General features: G+C 33.8%; 2 protein-coding genes across 3 annotated transcripts; one reads left to right on the top strand and one right to left on the bottom strand.

Moving 5' to 3' along the window:
- Nucleotides 1-1,559: 1,559 nt before the first annotated feature.
- Nucleotides 1,560-24,982, bottom strand: LOC149895818 (sorting and assembly machinery component 50 homolog). 2 transcript variants are annotated; one of them, XM_090118598.1, is made up of 13 exons: nucleotides 24,847-24,982; nucleotides 23,901-24,008; nucleotides 21,863-21,985; nucleotides 21,224-21,319; nucleotides 20,661-20,745; nucleotides 17,628-17,757; nucleotides 16,280-16,385; nucleotides 15,515-15,602; nucleotides 13,696-13,877; nucleotides 4,028-4,180; nucleotides 3,456-3,576; nucleotides 2,536-2,714; nucleotides 1,560-1,656 (listed from the first exon to the last, which is right to left on the bottom strand). In XM_090118598.1, the coding sequence occupies exons 1-12, from the start codon at nucleotides 24,865-24,867 to the stop codon at nucleotides 2,536-2,538; spliced, it is 1,392 nt and encodes a 463-aa protein (XP_089974724.1). In that variant the 5' UTR covers nucleotides 24,868-24,982; the 3' UTR covers nucleotides 1,560-1,656. The 2 variants fall into 2 exon arrangements, with proteins under 2 accessions (XP_089974724.1, XP_089974725.1); XM_090118599.1 differs by lacking the exon at nucleotides 1,560-1,656 and having other exon boundaries at nucleotides 2,534-2,714.
- A 413-nt stretch (nucleotides 24,983-25,395) lies between these two features.
- LOC149895817 (uncharacterized) lies at nucleotides 25,396-26,471 on the top strand. The gene is made up of 2 exons (XM_090118566.1): nucleotides 25,396-25,653; nucleotides 26,277-26,471. Exons 1-2 carry the CDS (start codon nucleotides 25,396-25,398, stop codon nucleotides 26,469-26,471), a joined length of 453 nt encoding a protein of 150 aa, XP_089974692.1.
- The last annotated feature ends 414 nt before the right edge of the window (nucleotides 26,472-26,885 follow it).

Below are 26,885 nucleotides of genomic sequence, written 5' to 3'. Positions count from 1 at the left end.
TCTAAATTTATTGTTTATTCATTTGATTTTCCAAAAATACTAGAACTGCTACCGATTTGAAATATATTTTATTACTAGCTGACCCGATAGACGTTGTAATGTCTATTTAAATACGAATATATTAAAAAGCGCCATCTATTGCATACTAAGTACTTACTCATCAACAGATGTCGCCAAATTATGTAAGAATGGTTTTTAAAAATTTGAAAAAAAAAAAATTTTGCTTCTATAAACTGAGATGTAACCTATCCTATCTTTCAAGTTAGATCAATCTGCACCAGGGGTGCAATTCAAATTTAAAATCGGTTCAGTGGTTTTGGAGTCCATCGAGGACAAAATGACACGTGCTTTTAAGATTAGAAAGTCACCGACAGGTATTTTTACTATTACTATAAGCTGTCCCATCAGACGTCATGCTCCATTGATCCTTTTTATGTTTTCTTTCCGTAAAAACCTTCCCCATGCCGTAAAAAAACCACACAATGTAACTAAACATTACCATGACATTACCCTACTTCCTACGAAACCTCATTAAATTTTGTATTCCCATTGGATAAATAGCCAACATCTATTTTTCATACCCCTGTTACAAAAGTAAGGCAGAAAAACGTTTGCCGGGACAACTAGTAGGTATTATTATAGTCTATAGCCCTCAGGGATCACGTACTACGTTTAATTCTTACTCATGATGTGCATTTCAATCACTTCGAAATTTATTTCAATGAATTTATGAAAAACTATATTTTTGGCCTCGGTACTACCTACCTAACTATTGTAGATCACGCTCAAATATATTCAATGTACAGTTTTGAATTTCCCACGATTTTATTATAATATATATATAGACTTCTGGATGAAACGAAATTTATAGATTCCGATAGATGGCGCTGTATTAAAAGATATGAATATGAAAAGTAGGCTAGATTGCACCATGTTACTTTAGCAATAACATGGACTAATAGGCAATAATAAACATAACGGTTAGGTAAAATATGAGTTGCAACATTTGACTTCAACATTAATTTCAACACTAACTATAACAGCTTATATATCGCCGGTTAGAGCTATTGTTAACGTTAAAAAAACAGAGGCGTCAAATACAAAATGAGATGACATTAATTGACATGATAACTTTAATTTTGCTAAAAAATACACTGTTCCAACTTGGTTCCAACCACGTTCCAACCCATTTCGCTGTCACAGCTAAAGTTACCAATAACTAAAGTATGTTAATTTTTAGTAATTAGTAATCTGTTTTGAGTTTTCCTACTGATTTAATAAGTAGGTATGTACAAGTTGCATCAATGCTAGTAATTACTCACACGTGTTTTAACTGACAGCATTTGAAATCATATTTTTGTATGTCCTGTTGTTTTTATGCATTATTTATTGTAAACTTGCTTATAATTACATCCTTACCTAATTTTGATCTCTCATTCTAACAATCGCTGATAAATTTTCTGATAAATCGTGGCTCAACTGGTTTTTCAAATGTCATAGAAATCTCTTGTGTATTTCATTTTTCTGTGTATTTGTATAATAGAAATAAAACGATACAGTATAGTAACAATATATTTATTTAACATTACTATGGCTACAGACACGAATAATTTACATAACTTTAAGTTGATCCAAGATAAATTCTTCTTTTTTTACCTGAAAAGAGAAATATTATTAAAATTGGTGTTAAAAAGTATATTAGTTCTAAATAAATAACCTGTCAAAAATAGGAGAAAATATAGGCCACAATGCGTTGTGTTGAGTCACAATATAGTAAATCCACATCGCGAGATTCTTCACGTGGTCAACATATTTTTTTTCGTTGCCGTGGTATGGCAAAAACACGCGGGTTCGAATCCCGCCTCATGATAGAATATTTCTACTCTTTAAAAATTTATATTTTATATTATCCCAAGACCTAAAGCCCAAATCTAGCGACGTGCATCTTTTACTGTGATCACGACGAGCTGTGATCTAAATTTTCGCTCAATTTGCAATCACGATCTTTGAAAAGAAAAGCGTTTTCGTTACACTTCTTTTAACTCAGGACTGGCTATGAGATATAAAACTCATGGAGGGTTGTCGCGTAAAAACCACAGGAAAGTTCTTTGGCATATTATTATGTAGTTAGATATAAGTTACATATTATGTAATATTGACATGATTTAAAAGAGCAACTATGGAATTTCTTGCCGATTCTTCTCCATAGATACTGCTTTCCGAATCGGTGGTAAATGTTAAAAATACTTATGTAATGACGATTAGAAAGTGCTACTAAATAGTAGTCTAATTGAATAAATGAATGTTTGAGTTTGAGTTTGAGTGAGTTTGAGTTTGGCTGAAATTCAAATTCAAATTCAAATTCAAATTATCTTTATTTGCTGAATGTAGTTACATAGGTACAAATTTTATAGGTTCTTAGACATTCTGCTCGTAGTCTGAGTAGTTTCATGATTTTTAATCAAAAGATTCCCTCTACCCACTTACCCCTATCCTCTCCCCACTCCCCACTTCCCCCCACACACCCCCACTCACCTACAGCAGCTGCGCGGCCACCCCGAGCTGCAGGCCGCGCGCCGGTGCGTCCCCGCTGCGGGCCCGCACCGGCACGCAGTAGTTCAGCTCCACGCGAGCGGCCCGACCGAGACGTAGGGCGACTCCGGCGCCGATGGACACGCGTACAGCGCTGAGTGCTTCGGCTATCGCTTGGTCCTCTGCGATAATCATTTTATCATTTATTTAATCATTATTTACCAAAAAAAACAAACAATTATGCCAGAAATACGCAATAAATGTTAGACAAGCCGTACACGGGCAGCTCGAGCAGTAAAACGAGCGACGTACACGGACTGCTCGAGCGGTCGGTCGTTGACTGCTCGAGCTGTCGCTACCAACCACGCAGTTGACGGCTTGAAGCAGTCGCGACTGCTCGAGCAATCCGTGTACGACAGTGAGTGAAAGTCTAAAGCGACTCCAGCGCCGATGGAGGGGTAGGTGGGCCCTACTAAATCATCCCACCCCTACATAATAATCACCCTACTAATATTATCTAAAACAATATCTTTCTAATCTGAGCAAGGCTTTTTTTTGATTCTGTATCACATAACCAAAACACGAAGCACATGGATTCTTTTGGAAGCAGAATGCTATCAGTATAAAGTTACGTATGTTTTCGGTAATATAAAAACAAATTACTCTCCATTGACTTAAAAACTTATTAAATTTGAAACGTTATAAAATATGAAGTACCACAAGGAAGCATATTAGGTCCACTTCTATTCTTAATCTAAATTAATTAATTCCTATAATACAAAAAACCGTATGTGCCGAGCACATGTGTCAGAAGTAAAACTTCGTTGGCAAAAAACACAATACTACGACATACACAGACAATCATTGACGCTTCACTACAGTAAAAAAACACAAAGATCACAAAAATAAACTAAAAATCTTACCGGGATGCGCCAAACAGCCAGCATTTACAAATAAATGTGATCTAAACAACTCCCCCAGACCTCCCTTCCCGGGCTGAAAGGGGAGGGGGGTGAATAAGTGGAGACCAGAGGCCCAGTACATCTGTGGGAAAATAATATATATAAAATATTTATTAATAGGAAATTCTAATAATAAAAAATGAATTTTTATACAATATTTTACGAATAAAAAGACAAAATATGTGCATATTAAATACCAACTTACGTACAATACTAAAAAATATTTTTTTACAGAAAAAATAATCATGGACAATTTGTTTTCTCTTTTTTTTGTTCGTTGCGTTTTGTAATAAATTATTTTTATATATATGTAAAATAATTTTAAAGTATACAAAGGGTATATATAGGGTAGTAGGGCTTTTTAAAGTATACATACTTTAAAAAAACCCGTAAAATAATTTATTACAAAACGCAACGAACAAAAAAAGAGAAAACAAATTGTCCATGATTATTTTTTCTGTCATTTCTAAGACCTAAATTATCTTTAAATAAATAAATAAATAAATAAATAAATAAATTATCTTTAAACATACCGTGCCCCCGGTAGCGAGTCCATCACTATGGGGCCCCGCACCCCTCTGCTGAAAGCCCCGTAAAGTCCCGGGGCCCCCGAGGTAAAATAAATCTGTCAATTCCGTCCCGAAAACGTCATGTAACACCCCTCCTGCCCCGGTCAATTGGACCACCTGAAATATAGATTAAATAAATAAATAAATAAATAAATTTTATAGGACATTATTACACAAATCGACCTAGTCCCACAGTAAGCTCAATTAATGCTTGGGTACTAGGCGACGATAAATATTATATCTTCTTCTTATATATAAAAATGAATCGCAAAATGTGTTGGTAAGCGCATAACTCGAGAACGGCTGAACCGATTTCGATAATTCTTTTTTTATTATATTCCTTGAAGTACGAGGATGGTTCTTATGTAGAGAAAACGTAAACATGTACCACGGGCGAGGCCGGGGCGGAGCGGACCGCTAGTTATTTAATAAATATATATATCCATACTAATATTATAAATGCAAAAGTAACTCTGTCTGTCTGTTACTCAATCACGCCTTAACTACTGAACCAATTTGCATGAAATTTGGTATAGAGATATTTTGATCCCCGAGAAAGGACATAGGATAGGTTTTATCCCGGAAATCCTACGGGAACGGGTTTTTGTTTGAAAACGCGGGCGAAGCCGAGGGCTAAAGGGAAAAGCTAGTAGAAATATAAAATACATACATAATACATATATATTAAGGTGATTGCTACGATCTGTTCCCAGCCAATATCCCGCTAGATGGCGCTGAATTCTACATTTCTAGTTTATTTGAGTTTTTGCGTAATTGGAATAGTCATCAAACCTAGGAATAGTCATGGCGGTTACTGAATATTATATTTTATTGAAATATGTTATATCATTGCCTTAAAATCCACCCAATTCGGTAAAATTATGCGTTTTAACATCTGTCATTGCATACAGGGTCGTTTACACACACAGACGTATACAAAAATGATAAAGATTTAACTCTAGATGGCGTGAATGTAAAGCGCGTCACACACGGTGAAGATACTACCTATAATATTTTATCTAATCTAGTAATATTTTATATTACAGTATCTTAAGGTATCCGGTATCAGCGTTCTGACCATCATTTTTCTTTTTTCGCTGTAGAACCGCCATCCTGTTACAAATGACCCACAAAGGAGAATGACCACGGGTGGTATCGGTAAAATTTTAGTTGTGCCACGTATTCGTTATATTGTTAATTCCTATTTGTATTTATAATGATCATATGTATCAATATTAAGTCTTAATTAAACCGGATAAATTGAAATAATAGTAAAAGTAAAAGTTTTTCTTTTGAAACATGTATGACTACGTATGGAATCGGTAAAATACTAGTTGTGTCACGTGTTCGTGATATTGTTAATTCCTATTTGTATTTATAATGATCATATTTATCACTATTAAGTTGTAATTATACCGAATAAATAGAAATAAAAGTAAAAGTTTTGTTTTGACACATACCTATATCTATCTCTCTTGCAAACGTCATATGTCATAGTTTCTATTTGAAATGTCAAATGAATGTGTTCGACGCATTGTTCGATGTTATTTTGAAATAATGTTTAAATTACGATTTACTTTTCACATTTGTCTTGTAAATTAAAATATTACCTATGTAATAAATGTAAAACTTAACGTTCATCGTTAGTTTAAACTCGATTAAGTAGTTTTTTGAAGAGTTGAATAAAACTATTGTTTTATTTTTATTGTCGCGAACTGCGGCTTATTTACATAAAAACTTTAATCATATCTAAAAGTACTAACATCAAGCTTTAAATTGAGCTATATTTCATCTTGACACAATAAGTTTGATTGCGATACCAAGTGCCATAGTCACTTGGGCAATCTCCTGTGGTTTTCATTTTTCTGTATGGGTAGACAAAACTTCAAAACGCCACCTGCTACGGTTTATATTATTATGAACGATTAGCTTTCCGCCCGCATTTTTAAAAAAAAAACCCGTATAGTTCCCGTTCCCGTGGGGTTTCCGGGATAAAACCTATTCAATGTGTCCAAGTTACGTTCTATATGTGTGCTAAATTTCATTGTAATCGGTTCAGTAGTATTTGCGTGAAACACACACATACACATCCTCACAAACTTTCGCATTAGTAGGAAGTAGGATTGTTATAAAAATAAAAGTTATATTTGTTGGCGTAAACTATTTTATTGTAATTTTGGGAAATAAATAATGTCAAAATTGATTACCTACAATAAAACGCAGTTTTATTTTATTACCTACATTACACTATTGTTTTTTTTTATCAAAACATGTATTTGAAGTAGCAAATATGATATTATGCTGATCCAAGCATTTTCACTCAAAACTAATATCACTAATGATTTGTAAAAGTAAATTATTTCAATATACATTTCATAACCAACAAGTAAGAATAATTATTCATACAACAACAAATCAAAAACACTATTTACTATGGAAAAAAAACCAGGAAGGTGAAAAACATATTTACGATTTCGATGCACTCGACTTTTAGTAAAATAATAGGTAAAAATATTATTATGGTTTTGATCACAGACATATCTGTGGTTTTGATTTTAGCTACTAGTATCAGAAAGCTGCGTGTTCAATGCACGTCGGGGTCCCACAACTGTGGAGGAAGGAAGGTAGAATACCTCCATCGAATAAGTGAAGTTTTTCGACATACTCGATTTGCCGGCCGGCCTCAATGAAGATTGTCCGAAAGTTGTATATGTGCTCTGTAACGAAAAAATTTCGCTAGCGCGATTCAGAGTGAGGTGTCGTACAATACCTAATGAAGTTTTTCATCTTTTTATTTTACTGCAAATACAAAATAAAAATTAAACAATGGTAATGTGAATTCTAAACAAACTACTACCAAAATACAATTAGAACAAAAATCATTTGACTGGTTGATTTCACCCAGAGGCCAGAGGCGGCTCGTGACAAAATTGTATGGGTGTTCACTTGAAATAAAACAACGAAAATACAATAGCTTAGCACGATAATTTATTACAAAAAAAAATGAGCACCACATTTTATAAATGTCTATAACACTAAAAATTACAAAGTACAGGCTATTTCAAAACGAATTCAATGACTAGGTATCAATAATTAGTAAATCACCGAATTTGCATTCGCGAGCGTAGGTATCCATAGTGTTTGTCACTGACGGTCACTGACCTCTATAACTTATAGTTATAGAGGTCACTGACCTCTATAACTTATAGTTATAGAGGTCAGTGGTGTTTGTTGTGTAAACATGTATGTATTTGAGTAGTTAGTAGCATATTATATTCTGAATTTCTGATCCATGCCTATTCACTCAAAACTAATAACACTAATGATTTGTAACAGTAAATTATTTCAATAGGTAGGTATTTGAACATTTCGCAACAAGACGTAAGAATAATTATTCGTAGGTATACAAGATACAATAACAAATCTAATACACTATTTATTATTTTATTATTTACTAGCGGTCCGCCCCGGCTTCGCCCGTGGTACATGTTTACGTTTTCTCTCCATAAGAAGTAATAGCTAGAGAGCTAGCGCAAAGCTACCTGTATGTATTTGACCAGACCTGGATTTTTGTGTGTTGATTCCCCTATACCTACTATACATGAGATGAGGAGTCACTAAGCCCAGAGTGGTGGACGGGGCGCGCGCTTAGGTAAGACAGGTGGAAATTTTTGGCGAACTTTGAAACCATTTGACCACGTCTGCCATTTTGATATTTGAAAATAGATTATTATTACTATCGGAAAATAACAATGGCAGACCATTATCACGCGGATAACATTCTGGCAGACACTTATGAAAGTGCTGAAAAAAATACAATTTTGAAAGTATTTGACCAGATCTGCCATTCATATATTTTATTTATTAGGGTCTTAAAAACTTATTTTCGAAACGGCAGACATTTTCATTGCGTACAGACTTCAGCAGACAACAAAACTTTACAGACTTCAGCAGTCAACAAGACTTAGCTTCTACATGGTCAGATGTATATATGTATTACGTTCCCTGACCTTACATCAATGATTTACTTTATTAATGTTTTTATGGTCATTTACATTTAATTTTGAAAACTATGGAATAAAATTTATAAATTTGATGATACAAAACTAAATATACATTTGTAAAGAATCTCAAATATAAAGTTGTGTTGCAAATAACAAATCATCATTTAAATATTTAGTTTATTTCTTTATTTAAGAAACAATTAACAATTACAAAACAACATAAAAAAACACGCATGCATTTATTGAAATGTTCATTCATCATCACTATCGTATGGCGTTGTGTGACTCGTCTTCATAATCCATTGAATCGGATTCTGTAAAAGTAAAACGTAAATTATATAATAAAAGAAATGAGTCATTATAAACTTACCTAGTAAGGCAATGCCTTTGATGTCGCACGATGCCGCCGCGCCGCCAGTGTAGGTACTTCTGCTGCTACATGAAAATATGCTAGGGTTGCAACAAATGGGAAATAAAACAATTGTGATTATTACTATTATGATGTAATCATTTATTCATATTATGTACATTCAAAACAATTGCTATTATTAAATCTGATGTAATTATTTTTTCATAAATATATAATTATTATTAATTACATAATATATTGCACTGTGAAATATTTACGTATCACTTTATTTTTGATGTTCTTAATTGTCTTTTATAAAATTTAAGTGACGCATTCGCATTGGGATCAACAATCCGATAAGAAAAGAATGGAGACAACATATACATAGCTTTGATTTCAATTCTACAGATACAAAATATACAATCTATCTAAAATGATACAACGGATGTTTCCTGCGTTTTCTCGTCAAAATACCGAAACAACGTAATTATTGTATAGTAGTTGGGCGTGAAAGTAAAAAAACAAATGAAAAGTGTTTTCCATATGATTATTTATTAAATTTACGCGATTAAGAATAATTTCAACGATACAATTTAGTAACCGAGAATTCAGAGGATTAAAGAAAATACCTGCCTGATCATTTTATCAAACTCTAAAAGAATTATGGTTATTTCGCATCACTCGGTTTATTAGTTTGGTAATAATTATTAAAGGTAGTTACAACCCTAGCCATTGAGTCGAACGGTAGGCAACACAATATCGACTTTGTGCGGGTACATATGGTACATTTCTTCTTGCTGTGAAGCGTAATTATTATTATTAAGATTTTTTAGGCTATTTTGAATCAGCTGTTCTAATTTAATTCTAGAAATTTATTAAAACGTGATTTTTTTAAAAGTATATTATGAGTTTATAAATACCTCAACCAATAGTTATTGTGTCCTATCCTCATTTCTTTATATCTTGGTAGTTAACTAAAGTGTTAAATTTACATAACCTCAACAACAACATTTACACTGCCACTGCACTAAAACTAAACTAACTAGCTCTCTAGCTATAAGAACCATCCTCGTACTTCAAGGGATATAATAAAAAAAGAATTATCGAAATCGGTTCAGCCGTTCTCGAGTTATGCGCTTACCAACACATTTTGCGATTCATTTTTATATATAAGACTAGCGGTCCGCCCCGGCTTCGCCCGTGGTACATAATATTTACGTTTTCTCTACATAAGAACCATCCTCGTACTTCAAGGAATATAATAAAAAAAGAATTATCGAAATCGGTTCAGCCGTTCTCGAGTTATGCGCTTACCAACACATTTTGCGATTCATTTTTATATATAAGATATACTAGCGGTCCGCCCCGGCTTCGCCCGTGGTACATAATATTTACGTTTTCTCTACATAAAAACCATCCTCGTACTTCAAGGAATATAATAAAAAAAGAATGATCGAAATCGGTTCAGCCGTTCTCGAGTTATGCGCTTACCAACACATTTTGCGATTCATTTTTATATATAAGATAAGAAGATAAGATTATGTGAAAATAACCAGGAAGGTGAAAAACATATTTACGAAAACATAGTAACATAATATGGCTGTCGCTACAATAATTATATTTCAATTTTATCTTTTTATACCTAGTAGAACTGGCCGACGAATAAAAAAAATCGTATTAGAATAAATACAATAAATTACGGAACAAAAAAAGGATTGTAACTGAATTAGGTATGTTTGTTTCTGGGCGCACCGTTTTCGACGACGCGACGCGCGACGTAAGCGTATAGGTATAGGTACCTACTTTGCTAAAACAAACTAATAAAATTGTGTGTCTGTCTGAAAATTCGGAAAAGCATATTTTGCAAGTTTGTAATTACTTTGATAGTTTACCGATTTATAATAATTGTAATTGTAATTGTATAATATATAATTTGCAATGTGGTGAAATTTTATAAAAATCACGGGCCAATTTTTTGTTTTGAATCCCACCGAAAATATAATTGCGTTATTAGAATAATTAATTACTATACCTACCCACGATCAATTATTACAATATAGTCTCAAATGCATACTAGAGAAATATTGCAATTTGATTCAATTAAAATGCATAGCATACAAAAATAAATTCACAACACAAGAAATTCCGCGCGCAAATCATAGCGCGTGTCAATGAAATCAAGAATGTTTTATATCAAGCCGACGCGGACGACGACGCGACGCCGAACAAAAGTACCTACGACGGACGACCACGCTTCGAGTTGCCAAACAACATGAGTAATAAATTGTTTACAAAAAAAACAAGTTTTCCATTTTTCTGTATGAGTAGACAGAACTTCAAAACGCCACCTGCTACGGTTTATATTATGAACGATTGTTATAAAAATAAAAGTTATATTTGTTGGTGTAAACTGTAAACTATTTTATTGATCAATAATTTTGGAATTTAAAATTGTCAACATTGATTACAATAAAACGCAGTTTTATTTTATTACACTATTGTTTTTTTTATCAAAACATGTATTTGAAGTACCATATAATATTATGCTGATCCAAGCATTTTCACTCAAAACTAATATCACTAATGATTTGTAAAAGTAAATTATTTCAATATACATTTCATAACCAACATGTAAGAATAATTATTATTATTCCTACCTACAACAACAAACCTAAAACACTATTTACTATGGGAAAATAACCAGGAAGGTGAAAAACATATTATTATTTACGATTTCGACGCACTCGACTTTTAGTAAAATATAGTAGGTAAACATAATATTATGGTTTTGATTTTTGCTACTAGTATAAGAAAACTGCGTGTTCAAACTACTTGTTTGTCTGTCTGAAAATTCGGAAGTACTTTGGTAGTTTACCGATTTATAATAATATTGTATATATCGTTGTTTAAAAAATATTCAAACACAATAAAATATGATATACTGATTTATCACTGGTTTCAGTGATGAACTGATGAGTCAATTATAGCCACTATACTTTCGTCATTACGTGTGTATGATTGATGTGATTTGCAACGTGGTGATATTTCAGAAAAATCACGGGTCAAATTGTCCCACCGAAAATATAACTGCGTTATAAGAATAACTATACCTACGATAAATTATACATAATACAATATAGTCTCAAATGCATACTAGTGAAATATTTTATTTGAATCAATAAAATAAAAAAAAAAATAAAAAATAATAATAATACAAAAATAAATTCACAACACAAGAAAATCCGCGCGCAAATCATAGCGCGTGACAATGAAATCAAGAACTTTCGAGCCGACGCGGACGACGAAGGAGCCTAACAAAAGTACCTACAATCATAGGCGGCTCGTGACAAAATTGTATGGCCGTGTTCACTTGAAATAAAACAACGAAAATAGGTACCTACAATAGCGTTAGCAGTACAAAAAAAATGAGCACCACATTATAAATGTCTATTTATACACTAAAAATTATAGAGTATTTCAAAACGAATTCAATTATTATTTAGCAATAATTAGAAAATCCCCGAATTTGCATTCGTGATCGTATTCATAGTGTTTGTCTACACTAATATTATAAAGAGGAAAACTTTGTTTGTTTGTTTGATTGTAATGAATAGGCTCATAAACTACTGGACATTTTACCAATGTTTGCAAGTTTGTGATTACTTTGATAGTTTACCGATTTATAATAATTGTATACTTATATCATTGTTTAAAAATATTCAAACACAATATGATATAGGTACTGATTTATCACTGGTTTCAGTGATGAACTGATGAGTCAATGTTAGCCACAATACTAATCACTTTCGTCATACATGTGTATGAACTATGATTGATGTGATTTGCAATGTGGTGAAATTTCATAAAAATCACGGGCCAATTTTTTGTTTTGAATCCCACCGAAAATACATATATTACTAATTGCGTTATTAGAATAATTAATTACTATACCCACGATCAATTATTACAATTTACAATATAGTCTCAAATGCATACTAGAGAAACATTGCAATTTGAATCAATTAAAATGCATAGCATACAAAAATAAATTCACAACACAAGAAATTCCGCGCGCAAATCATAGCGCGTGTCAATGAAATCAAGAATGTAATTTTATATCAAGCCGACGAGCGACGACGCCGAACTAAAGTACCTACAGTACCATTTACCTTCAGTGTACAATACAGTTTACAGACCTACGACGGACGAACAATAATGAGTAATAAATAAAAAAAAACATAGTTTCTAAGGTCATTAGTTTTATTTTATTTTATTGTTATTTTCTTTGAACGATTGGAAATGAAATTACTCAATTTTTACACAGAACTTTGATTTATTAGAATAATTATGCTCATTATGCATAAGATAACGAACGCGAATGCACGACATCTAGCGCGTCAATGTCTAAACATCGCCTTTCGTTTAGACATTGACGCGCTAGATCTGTAATAAGTATATAGTCTATGCGCTAGATGTCGTGCTTTATGTCGTGTTTCGCTTGGCAAAAGTCACGCACACTACTGTAGAAGTGTCAAATTTTTCCGGTATTTTACTGTTGTTTTTCTAAGTAAATATTGTAAATTATTGATTAAAAAGGTCGAACGCGCACACATTTCATTATAGAGAAGTGATAAAATGATTAGTTTTAAAGAAATAGTGTCTGTGTTAAGTGTTTAGAGGTAATCAAAAATGTATGGAGGGACGGTCGGAACATCAACCTTAAATAAATATTATAGATTGGATCCTATAAGCTTTGATATTTTTGAAGTGAAACTTTTTTAGGCGCGATGAGAGTAAAATTTCAGGGTCGCGTCATGGCAATACTGTAATATCATGGAGTAACGCGACAATTTTGGTATTGCCAAAGTAGTTTCACATCTAACACGTGTGCTCGACACACACGCTCTTTTTTTAGTTTTATTGTATTCAAATAAAGATATATTTTTTTACAGAAAAAATTCGATCACGAGGCGGTTCGAACGTGCGTCTTTAACCAAATTAAAAAAAAAATATATCTGTAAATTTTGTTTACTAAAAATATCTATCTTTTTTCTTAATTTCATGAGAATCGGTCCAGTTGTTTCGCATGTGTACGGTAACTAACATTGTGACACGAGAATTTTATATATTAGATAGTAAAAAAGGTGTAGATAAGGTATCAACACAACATCGATCTTCAAAAAGGCATGATTCAAAGATACCAAAATCGTCTCTTTACTCAACGCGCCTAAACAAGTTTCACTTCAAAAAATGTCTTATTCATTCACAGCCATACTTACAAAACCGGGCGCGATCTCCTTATTAGCCTCCGCGTGTAACTCCGTCTTTATATTGGCCACCCCCCCTCCCAGCCCCGCGAGCTCGCTCGAGAACTGAACCCACGTACCGCGAGTTGGGAAAATGTTCTCGTCTCTATGGTCCACTGATACTATGTGACGTATGACTGATTTTAGCACCGGCCCTATAGTAATTATTAATATTAATATCTATACTAATATTATAAAGCTGAAGAGTTTGTTTGTTTGAACGCGCTAATCTCAGGACTGGTCCGATTTGAAAAATTCTTTCGGTGTTAGATAGCCCATTTATCGAGGAAGGCTATAGGCTATATATCATCACGCTATGTCCAACAGGAGCTGAGCAATGCGGGTGAAACCGCGAAGCACAGCTATTTATTAAGATATTTTTTAATGAATCCGGCTTGAAGGACCAATTTTTTGCAATACACAAAGATTATTGTACAGTATATTTGAGAAATATTGTATGAATATTACAATTAATGATGATTTAAGGCGTAAGTATATGTAATGTATAAATAAATAATTGTTGGGAAAAATTATTTCGGTGTTAGATAGCCCATTTATCGAGGAAGGCTATAGGCTATATATCATCACGCTAAGACTAACAGGAGCGGAGCAATACGCGTAAAACCTACCGGAGCGCAGCTAGTAAGCAAGCTAGTAGCTAATATAATTAAAAAACAATCAAACTAAAACTCATGAAATTATTGTTATGTCACCGATCCCTGACAGGTATACAAAGTTAAAACCTGTCCGTTAAAAGTTGGTTAAAATCGAGTCTAAAGGAGTCGGTTACATACAAACATACAGGTGAAGCTAATAAAGGGGCTTATAAATATGTATTTAATGATAACGATTGATAATTTCCATGTTTTAATCAGTATCACTACATAGTATAAAAAAAAGTCGCTTTCTCTGTCCCTATGTCCCTTTGTATGCTTAAATCTTTAAAACTACGCAACGGAATTTGATGCGGTTTTTTTAAATAGAGTGATTCAAGAGGAAGGTTTTAGTATATAATTTATTAGGTTTTAGACAAAGCGGGCGAGGCCGCGGGCGGTAAGCTAGTAATTTATAAAATACTAGCGGTCCGCCCCGGCTTCGCCCGTGGTACATATGAAAAATAGATGTTGGCCGATTCTCAGACTTACCCGATATGCACAGAAAATTTCATGAGAATCGGTCCACCCGTTTCGAAGGAGTATGCCGACTAACATTGTGACACGAGAATTTTATATATAAGAAGTATTTCACAAAAGAGAATACACATTAGTAATCGTAGGGAATATGTTCTTATCCCTGATACTATTTTCGTAAGACTGACTTTAACACCGGCCCTATAGTGAAGTCCCGTGTCCCCTAGTGGGGTAAGGGGCAGATGCATTATACATCTGTTTCACTGATCGATTTTCTTTAGAGACAAGTAGGTGATCAGCCTTCTGTGTCCTGCCAGACCGAGACATTTTTTTTTTCTTCGTCTCCACCGGGAATCGAACCCAGGACAGGGTTCTACGCTCACGCGTCAACCACTGTACCAAGGAGGCGGTCAATACATACCGGCCCTATGGAAGATCATTTTGTCATGAATCCGGCTTGAAGGACCAATTTTTTGATACGAACTATTTATTGTAAGTGAATACATGAATTATTGAATCCAGATTTAAAAAAGAATAAAAAGAATTGAAATTACAACTTCTGATATTGATAGTGTTTTTTAACCAATTATATTATTAATAAAAATAATAAATAAATAAAATTTTTATAGTATATAGGGTAGATAGAAAAAATGAAGACTCACCACTGCTCTCGCGTACTTTAAAACTTGTGGTCTTACTCAATACGGAGGTATCGCGAATCATACCTTCCCATTGCAGGTTGTGTTTTGTCTGTAATATATTAAATAATAATCAGTATTCGTATTAAAACAGACGAAATATGTCATCATTATTAAAAAATAATAATTTGTTGTTTAATAATTGAAAATTAAATATTTTAAACGCGATTTATTCATTATAAATTATAATCGCTGTAAAGTGTGTGAAACGTATAATAATCTATACTAATACTTGCGGTCCGCCCCGGCTTCGCCCGTGGTATATATGAAAAATAGATGTTGGCCGATTCTCAGACTTACCCGATATGCACAGAAAATTTCATGAGAATCGGTCCACCCGTTTCGGAGGAGTATGCAGACTAACATTGTGACACGAGAATTTTATATATAAGATTATAAAGCTGAAGAGTTTGTTTGTTTGAACGCGCTAATCTCAAGAACTACTGGTCCGACTTGAAAAATTATTTCGGTGTTAGATAGGCCATTTATAGAGGAAGGCTATAGGCTATATATCATCACGCTAAGACCAACAGGAGCGGAGCAATGCGGGTGAAACCGCGGGGCGCAGCTAGTTAGAAATAAAACTGGAGCACTCGATTGCAGGAAGCAATAACAAATATATAAATCAAAGATTTCAAAAAGCCAAAAACACTAACTAAATTTCTCAAAGCAAGATACACTTAACTAAATAACTTCACACTTAAATAATTTAGAAACACTAAAACTTACAGCAGGTGACGATTTAAAAGCCATGTCTAGTAGAACTCCTCGATCTAGGAGTCTATACCCGGACCATGGGTATTCATGATTCTGTTGATATACTGTCGTGGTCAAACTGAAAGAGAGCATTGGTATTATTTTTTATATATGTTATTTATTAATAGCATGTCTAATTTCCGACGGAAAATACAAAAAGACATTTGAAGGGTAATTAATATGTTATTTATTATACTCTGTCCATTATATTATTTGCTTTTTGACAGCTTCACGCCTATGAAGGATTGTATTGTCTATGTTAAAATGTCATACAAATAATTATTGTACTTCATGGACAGGCCCCGCCCACTTAGTGATGTCTACACAGAATTATTCAATGATGGGTCGATAGATTATAATAATCGATAGAAATACTCTGAAAAATATATCCGATACAGAAAAACTCTTCTATTATGTTATATAATTTAAACGTAAAGACAACCAAATTGTAAGATAGAAACCAATAAATAATGAAATATTAGTTTAGTTTAGTTTTAACATAAAATGCATAGATATGTGGTCTTATTATTACATATCTTATTAGTAGGTTTACGTTGTATTTATAATTGAAATGGTATCACAATCGATAATCTTTTGGACATCACTTCTGGTATCACCCGTCGAGCTGTCAAAAAGCAATTCTTATAGTGGAGACTATAATAGCATGTCTAATTTTCGACGGGGATTGCAAAAGCACATTTGAATATTTAAATAATCGATGTATGTACTACGTAAAAAAAAATGTGTGCGTGTACTAGTGTACACAAGTAAGAAGTAAAACTTCTTTATGACCTTATTTTTCAAAAAATAATCCATACTAATATTATAAATGCGAAAGTAACTCTGTCTGTCTGTCTGTTACTCAATCACGCCTTAACTACTGAACCAATTTGCATGAAATTTGGTATATAGATATGTATTTTGATACCCGAGAAAGGACATATGATAGATTTTATCCCGGAAATCCTACGGGAACGGGTTTTTCTTTGAAAACGCGGGCAAAGACGCGGGCGGAAAGCTAGTTTACTATATATGCAACTTTACAGAAATACGTCAATCACGCGTGGTAGGGATAAGAAAAAGATGGCGCGTAACGGAAAAATGTCACGCGTAACGAAAAAATGTTACACTAATTTTTTTTCCAACCCCAATAAAGAAGTTTCACTTCAATAATATTTTTAATAATTTTAATCACGATGATTACGACTAAGCAAATAATAAGGAAGTAAATGACAATGATAATAGTGAACTTAATGGCAACAATAATCTAAACGAAGACGATAATTAAATTAATTATCATTAACTGAAAAGTAAAACTCACACGGGCTGCAAACCGCTCCTCGGGAACGGTTTTGTAGCCGCCACATTGAAGTTGGACGAACTCCTGTGTCCAACACTGTATTCAGCTGATACACGCTCACCGCGACCGGCTACGTTCGGCAATCTAATACCTACAAGGTGGTTTTATCTTTAATATATATAAATCTCGTGTCACAATGTTTGTCCTCAATGGACTCCTAAACCACTTAACCGATTATAATAAAATTCGCACACCATCTGCAGTTCGATCCAACTTGAGAGATAGGATAGTTTAAACATGTGTGTGTATATATATATTTCTATTCTACTATCCTACTAATATTACAAATGCGAAAGTTTGTGAGGATGGATGTGTATGTGTATGTTGTTACTCTTTCACGCAAATACTACAGAACCGACTACAATGAAATTTAGCACACATATAGAGGGTAACTTGTATTAACACATAGGATAGGTTTTATACCGGAAATCCCACGGGAACGGGAACTATGCGGGTTTTTCTTTGAAAATGCGTAAAGCTAGTAGATAAATAAATAGAAACATAGATCTTGGCGGACAGACGCGGGTTCGAATCCCGTTTCGTGATAGATTATTTTCTATTCTTTAAAAATTATGTTTACATTGCATTTGAATGCCATAATACCAAACTATCAAACTCAACATAGATATAAAGGATGTAATCGTTAAGTGTGCACAGGCGATTATTCCGTAACTAACAACTAATATTCCGTAACTGTTGGAGTGTTTGGTGTAAAATTTTTGGATATTTCCCGTTTTATTGAAGTGAAACTTCTTTATCGGGGTTGGAAAAAAAATTTAGTGTAACATTTTTTCGTTACGCGTGACATTTTTCCCTTACGCGCCATCCTTTCCTTATCCCTACCACGCGGGATTCGACGTATTTCTGTAAAGTTGCATACCTATAGTAAATTATTTTTTGAAAAATAAGGTCATAAAGAAGTTTCACTTCTTACGTGTGTACACTGTACACGCACACATTTTTTTTTAAAAAGTTATTATTGTCATATTACTCATTAGTCATTAGGTAAAGAAAGGGCTTTCGATATCAGTATAAAGTTTTTTGATATCTGCAATAGTTACGGAATAATCGCCTGTGCACACTTAACGATTACACCCTGTATATTATTATAATGATCTAGATTCTAGATACCTGTACTTGCACACACAAGATAATTCTAATAATTTAGTTACTTGTTCATGACACATGAATTTATTATATCCAATACAATATTTAGTATTGTTTTCTGCACATGACACACACAAAACACTATTTAGTCACTTTTTCAGGTCCGGGAGCTTTTACAGGTGCTTTAACAGGTCCGGGAGCTTTTACAGGTCAGGGAGCTTTTACAGGTGCTTAATCAGGTCAGGGAGCTTTAACAGGTCTGGGAGCTTTTACAGGTCAGGGAGCTTTTACAGGTCAGGGAGCTTTTACAGGTCAGGGAGCTTTTACAGGTCACGGAGCTTTTACAGGTGCTTAATCAGGTCAGGGAGCTTTTACAGGTCAGGGAGCTTTTACAGGTGCTTAATCAGGTCAGGGAGCTTTAACAGGTCTGGGAGCTTTTACAGGTCAGAGAGCTTTTACAGGTTTGGGAGCTTTAACAGGTCAGAGAGCTTTTACAGGTCAGAGAGCTTTTACTGGTCTGGGAGCTTTTACAGGTCAGGGAGGTTTTACAGGTCAGAGAGCTTTTACAGGTCTGGGAGCTTTTACAGGTCAGAGAGCTTTTACAGGTCAGGGAGCTTTTACAGGTCAGAGAGCTTTTACAGGTCTGGGAGATTTTACAGGTGCTTAATCAGGTCAGGGAGCTTTAACAGGTGCTTTAACAGGTCAGGGAGCTGTAACAGGAAATTTAACAGGTCCGGGAGCTTTAACACGTCAGGGAGCTTTTACACGTGCTTAAACAGGTCAGGGAGCTTTTACAGGTGTTTAATCAGGTCAGGGACCTGTAACAGGTAATTTAACAGGTCAGGGACCTGTAACAGGTAATTTAACAGGTCCTGGAGCTTTTACAGGTGCTTTAACAGGTCAGGGAGCTTTTACAGGTGTTTAATCAGGTCAGGGACCTGTAACAGGTAATTTAACAGGTCAGGGACCTGTAACAGGTAATTTAACAGGTCCGGGAGCTTTAACAGGTGCTTTAACAGGTCAGGGAGCTGTAACAGGAAATTTAACAGGTCCGGGAGCTTTAACACGTCAGGGAGCTTTTACACGTGCTTAAACAGGTCAGGGAGCTTTTACAGGTGTTTAATCAGGTCAGGGACCTGTAACAGGTAATTTAACAGGTCAGGGACCTGTAACAGGTAATTTAACAGGTCAGGGACCTGTAACAGGTAATTTAACAGGTCCTGGAGCTTTTACAGGTGCTTTAACAGGTCAGGGAGCTTTTACACGTGCTTAAACAGATCAGGCAGCTTTTATAGGTGCTTTTGAACATGATGAAGCGTGTATACTGTATAATCTTCCTAACGAGACATTTTTTTTGTCAGAATTATTGTACAAAGCAAAATTTTCATTAAATTAAAATTAAAATTTAACAATTTATCACTACATAGTATAAAGCAACGTCACTTTCTCTGGCCCTATGTATGCTTAAATCTTTAAAACTACGCAACGGATTTTGTTGCGGTTTTTTTTTTAGTAGATAGAGAGTGATTCAAGAGGAAGGTTTTAGAATATAATTTATGAGGTTTTAGACAAAGCGGGCGAAGCCGCGGGCGGAAAGCTAGTTAAAACATATACCTATTCTTCACTGTTCACACACACACACACACATGCCAGACTATTTATCGTATCTTTTTTATGTCAAAAAAAAGACGTGTGGCACTCGGAGACTGCCGCGGTAAAGCTATTGCATGCTATGCCTTCAAGCCACACCTCCGTGTCCGTCGGAGTGGGGAGCGTGAGGTTTTTTCGTTACGGAATTTCTCGATTCGGTCCCCGCGCTCAAGGCCCGCGATAGAAGCTATGCAATAGCTTAAAAACATTATTTTTTTGTATCTTTCTCAAACTCACCAAGAACAAGGTTCCCTTCATTCTCACTGACCGTCGTGTTCACACCGCCCACTATACGAGATAGCTCTTGCACTTGGAACGTCACCTGAAAATTTATAAAAACAGTGGATTATATTATAAAACTTATTTCTGTTTTTAATTTGGTTAAAAACTAATTAAATATCCATACAGTCTAATTATGTAATTATTTTTCTCTCTTACATTAATTAGATTAACCTCAAAACATTTTTAATTATGTAGATAATTGTCTTATTTTGCTCATTAAATTTACGAAAGAAAATATATTACTGGGACAGGGATTCGCCCAAAGAATTTTAAAATTGACATATTATGTTTCAAGTTCGATTGATAAATGTTTCAAGTCCGTATCGATTAATTCACTTAAATCGATGTTTTTAAGCAAGTTACCTCTCTTCAAAGATAAAATTGATAGACGTCAAATGTTGCCTATTAAATTGGCTCGACTATAAAAAGAACTGATATTTCTTAACATTTTAATGCTATAAAACTACAAATTAAACAAGTTATTATTAACAAAAACTAAAATCAGTTAAAAATCTTACTTCCAATCCTTCAGGAGTCGAACCCGGACCACTGGACACATCAATTAGTACACCAATGTCTTTAAAACAACCCAATGAATCGAGCGAACGACGGACCTGCAAAATACAAATAAAATATTTAAAATATTTATTTGACACTATCATTACTATTTAGATTTTTATAGTATTTAAATGCTATATTAATTTTTTTCGAACCCACGTCTTCCGCCATTCCGGACCAACATTAAAAAACAAAATACTCTTTCCTTATAATTTAAGTGATGAATTTTTTTTTATTTGAATAAATAATTATAAAAAAAAAATATCTTATCATTATATGAAAGAAAACGAAACAAATCTAAACAGTTACAGTTATATCTCACACTAAAGCGCGTCACACACGGTGAAGATGCTATAATATTTTATCTTAAGATACTGTAATATTTTATATTACAGTATCTTAAGGTATCCGGTATCAGCGTTCTGACCATCATTTTTCTTTTTGTCATTGCGTACTAAAACCCCTGTAGAACCGCCATCCTGTTACAAATGACCCCCAAAATTTCGAGTCATATAAAATATTACAGTATCTTAAGATAAAATATTATAGCATCTTCACAGTGTGTGACGCGCTTAATTCTAACATCATAAAACACACACCTTATGAGCTCTAAGTATGACATCTTCAAAATCAGTTGCGTGAAACAATTCGTCCACGGCACTCTTGACTATGTCATCTTTTGTTCTATTCAAACCGTCCACGTGCACTCGGTCTACACGAGCCTGTAAGTATTTTATAAAGTTGAATATCAAGTAAAAATGAAAATCTTAATATATATATAAATCTCGTGTCACAATGTTTGTCCTCAATGGACTCCTAAATCACTAAACCGATTATAGTAAAATTCGCACACTATGTGCAGTTCGATCCAAGAGATAAGATAGTTTAAACATGTAGGTACCACGGACGAAGCCGGGGCGGACCACTAGTATTATATAAAAATGAAACCCGTTTCGCGTTGTCACGGCATCACGTGTGAACGGCTGAACCGATTTCGACAATTCTTTTTTTATTATATTCCTTGAAGTACGAGGATGGTCCTTATGTAGAGAAAACGTAAATATGTACCACGGGCGAAGCCGGGGCGGACCGCTAGTTGGAATTAAAAAAATAAATGTGCCTTTTTACAATTGAAATATTATTTGTGTGCATTATAATTGGCATTTTTATAAATGTAAAAAGTATAATTAATCTAAAAAACAGCTGTAAGGTGCCTTTAATGCATAAAATAAATTTAAAATATATTCAATTATAGTAAACTAGCGGTCCGCCCCGGCTTCACCCGTGGTACATGTTTATGTTTTCTTTCCATAAGAACCATCCTCAAACTTCAAGGAATATTATAAAAAAGAATTATCGACATCGGTCAACCCGTTCACGCGTGATGCCGTGACCAAGGAAAACGGGTTTCATTTTTACTATAGTAAATACTAAATAGTAATTTGTTAACTACTTATCACTACAGCAGTAGTCAAAATTTGAGTATTAACCATGTAGAAAATCTATACTAATATTATAAAGCTGAAGAGTTTGTTTGTTTGTTTGAACGCGCTAATCTCGGGAACTACTGGTCCGATTTGAAAAATCCTTTCGGTGTTAGATAGCCCATTTATCGACGAAGGCTATACATCATCACGCTGAGACCAACCAAAGGAAAACCAGCCGGGTGAAACCGCGGAGTGCAGCTAGTATACAATATATGTGTGTATAGTATTAATATTCATGATATATTTTGTCTATGTAGCTTGTGTTCATGAAATTTTATCAAGCAAGCAATTTACATACCTATTTGCAACTCTATAAAACTTTCAAATTTTGTTTTCTGATAAAAATTATTGTTTTAAAGCAGCTTCTATCTATTAATTAAAATTCATCCTCATTATTTGTTTAATGATTAATATATATTTTATACAGGGTTACTTGTAAAACACCAGCAACGTCACAGGACAAGATAGCTAACATAATAAGTAACAACATTTGTTCTACAACTTTTGATAATTTGTTAGATTTTATTTTTATACAAAAATAAACATTCATTAAATTTTCCGTTTGAATATTATAAACTATGCGCATCCCAAAAATAACGTAAACAAGAAACAAACGAGAGGGGAAAGGTAGGGGGAGGAGCGTTTGAACTTGGCCTATCTGCCACAGTCACCGCATAGACTTACAAATGTTAGGAGAGTACAATAAAAGCTTAAAAATCATTTAACAAGTCAATAACTGCGTTAAAAACAACCGACTTCAAACTTGCACTTGCAACATTTACAAATACAGACAAAAATGCTCATAAAATAAAAACTACTGGGCCTATCCGAATAAAATTTTTATGGGACCAATTCGACACCATCCCGCATCGAACAAAAAAAGAATCACGTAAATCGGTCCAGAAACCACGGAGTAATCGGTGTACATACATAAAAAAAAAACATACCGGCCGAATTGATAACCTCCTCCTTTTTTTTGAAGTCGGTTAAAAATAATTATATTTATTGCGTTATGCCAATAGAAAAAATGTTGTTACTTATGATGTTAGCTATCTTGTCCTGCGAGGTTGCTGGTGTTTTACAAGTAACCCTGTATAATACAGCCTTTATTCAGATTACTAGGATTACTATAAATTCACAAAATACTCACCCTCACTCCATTCAATTTGATTTGCGGCTTAGGAATCCTGTCGTCAAGTTCGATTGACTCATCAAACTCAAATAGCCCTCCACCAACTGTGTTTATGTCTTGTTGTGCCTTAAATAAAGTAATAAATATGTAATTCTCATATTAAACTCAAATTCAACCATTTATTTAACACTTCTAAAAGCATTTTTGAATCTTCAAAACATACTTTTAATCCATCAGGCCCCGGAATCACAGACACAATAGAAAATCTATTGTGTCGCGGCCGGATCTGGCCGTTCAGGGCTCAATGGGTTAATGTTTCTAATCGGCAAAAAAATAAAGTTGGGAAGAACACTGGTTACTAGCTTTCCACACTTATAATGAATAATATAGTACATAGTATAAAACAAAGTTGCTTTCTCTGTCCCTATGTCCCTTTGTATGCTTAAATCTTTAAAACTACGCAACAGATTTTGATGCGGTTTTTTTTAATAGATAAAGTTATTCAAGAGGAAGGTTTTAGTATATAATTTATTAGGTTTTAGAAAAAGCGGGCGAAGCCGCGGGCGGTAAGCTAGTATATAATAAAATACGAATCATAGTAACTATGTGTCAAATAAACACAGTTCTTCTGTGGGGATGAAGCTCCCCTAGTACATGCTGGCCCATCTCTTGCCGAAGCACGCTCGACTCTAATGTTTATATATATTTAGAAGTTAATTCGTTAAATAAATTCATTTTAATGCAATGTTATTATAATGTTTATTTATCATATATTTACCCATATTTACACCAAAACTATATAATATCGTAACTGTATTATGAGAGATAAAATTTCTAATAACTAATTAAAATAAATAAAACGGCTTTTTAAGAAATTTTACCGATTATTGTTTAATCAAAGTTAACCTTATTAAACCAATGTAAATATCACGTTACAAAACGATAAAAAATCACTATACGGTACCTTGGCGTGCACAGTACCCATTTCTATTGATTTTGGTTGATTCAATTATTTATGAATTGGAAATTTAAAAGAAAATTTGGAATTTTTCTTATTTTTAAATTACATAAATATTAACTTGGCAGAGGCTGTCATCGAGTTTGACAGATAATATATGTCATGTGTCATTTTTACTCTATACTTGTCTATTCTTACGAAAACTGGCATCTTTTTAAAATACCATCTTTAATAATTCTCATTACTATTATTTTAAACGCACGAAATTAATAGTGCCTTTTTTATTTAGTGGTTAAAGCTAGGTGCTTCATAATAAAGTTTTTTTTATATTACAGTAAGGTAAGTACCAAGTAAGTACTTCTCCCATGACTTCTCTTTTAAAAACTTTATCAATTTTTTCTTATATCTGCATGAAGTATTTTGAAAATAGAAATCATCACAGAAATCATTATGACATAATATACAGTCATTTTCATAGGTCATTTTAATACAAGTTTTTGTAAGCTTTTTACTTTAGTTTGCATTTTATTTATTTATTTAAATTTTTGTACTAAAATGCTTTCAAAACTCTTGCAACCAGCATCTATTATACGACATTCGCTACATTCGTTCAAAATGAAACACCCAAATCAAATTATTGTGAGAAATTCAGGCGATTATTTGCCGGCTACACAATATGACATTCCCATACCGAAGAGACTGCATATTCTTTACGTTTTGAGGGTTTATTGGGAAACAATTCCCTTATTCGCGGTCACCATGACTAGCTGTACTTTATGCGTTCTAGCTTGCATTTGGGCATCTCTAAATAAGGTGCGTAACATTTTGGTCTAGCATTTTTTTAAGAACACTACATCGTTGCAATAGCGGCCCTTTGTTTTATAATCTATCTATAAGCACAGAACAAATAACTAGTAGCTAGCTACTAGCTAGTAAAAGGCTAAACATATTGAAGAAGCGAACAATATATTTGTCTCACAATCATCGTGGTATAAAATTTATTATCTTGTTAAATTATGTACCGTGATCGTTATACATATATTGAAGCATCCGTATCCGCATCCGATCTTTTTACCCGACTTCGAAAGACTGGAGGGTTATGTTTTTCGAGTGAATGTATGTATATTTATTTGGCACGATCTAAAACACAATCTGCTTTACGGATTTTGAATTATGAGGTGTCGTTATAATTATCAAAAGGTTGTAGTGAAATAGGCTATTATATATAAGCAGTCAGGTTTTTTTTAAATATTAATTAATAGCTACGCTCCGTGGTTTACTTAGCGTAATGATAATATATATCTTCCTTGATAAATGGGCTATCTAACACCGAAAGAATTTTTCTATTCGGAACAGTAGTTCCAGAGATTAGTGCGTTCAAACAAACAAACTCTTCAGCTTTATAATATTAGTATAGATAATTATTCTTGTTACAGGTAGACGTCGTGTATACTACCCACAACCGTGATTGTATATCCCGTACTATGGATCTGCGGAACCCTTCAGTGCACAAAATCATAATTATAAACCAACGCTACGAACCGTGGCCCGAGATGCAAGACGTTCTGGATAAAATGACGCTCGCGCAAAAGAGGGCGCTGATGCGCGCACAGTCTTGTAAACACGCATAAACGAGGCGTACTATTTTTGTAAATATTTATTGTTAAAATTTATTGTTGCTTTTTCTCATTGCTGGTTTTTACATTTATCATTTTAATTATAATAAATAATGAAGTGTTTTGATCTGTTGTGATCACGTTTTCCTATTTTATTATAGCGGGTAGATCGTAGATATAAAAGAATTAGTGCCAGTCTCAGAGGAATAAACCCTCTTTTTTAGAGTATAAGTATTCTTTGAATAAACCTATATTGCTCTGAGGTGCCAGTTATACTGTGTTAATTAATTATGCGTGACACAGGACACTAAAGAAGCAAACGGTTTTATAATAAAAAGGAAGTAAAAAGGACACAGTAAGTGATTTGGATAACAGCAATTTACTTATACCTACTAGCAATTTTGGAGGTGTATGGAATCTGGATCAATT

Source organism: Colias eurytheme, chromosome 30 (genome assembly GCF_061535395.1).
Source record: "Colias eurytheme isolate Ceu_HAF_F1 chromosome 30, ilColEury1 Martin Lab GWU primary, whole genome shotgun sequence".
In the NCBI taxonomy this organism is placed as follows: Eukaryota; Metazoa; Arthropoda; class Insecta; order Lepidoptera; family Pieridae; genus Colias; species Colias eurytheme.
This window is presented reverse-complemented; position numbering and strand designations above follow the sequence as displayed.

What these genes read in the sequence shown, in the direction of transcription:
- LOC149895817 (XM_090118566.1), top strand. Translation starts at nt 25,396, where the DNA reads ATGCTTTCAAAACTCTTGCAACCAGCATCTATTATACGACATTCGCTA. An exon ending in TTTGGGCATCTCTAAATAAG is followed by an intron (nt 25,654 to 26,276) that starts GTGCGTAACATT and finishes TTCTTGTTACAG; the next exon opens with GTAGACGTCGTGTATACTAC.
- LOC149895818 (XM_090118598.1), bottom strand. Translation starts at nt 24,867, where the DNA reads ATGGGTACTGTGCACGCCAAG. An exon ending in TGAAGGGAACCTTGTTCTTG is followed by an intron (nt 17,758 to 20,660) that starts GTGAGTTTGAGA and finishes ACCACCTTGTAG; the next exon opens with GTATTAGATTGCCGAACGTA. An exon ending in AGGAGATCGCGCCCGGTTTT is followed by an intron (nt 4,181 to 13,695) that starts GTAAGTATGGCT and finishes TCTATATTTCAG; the next exon opens with GTGGTCCAATTGACCGGGGC.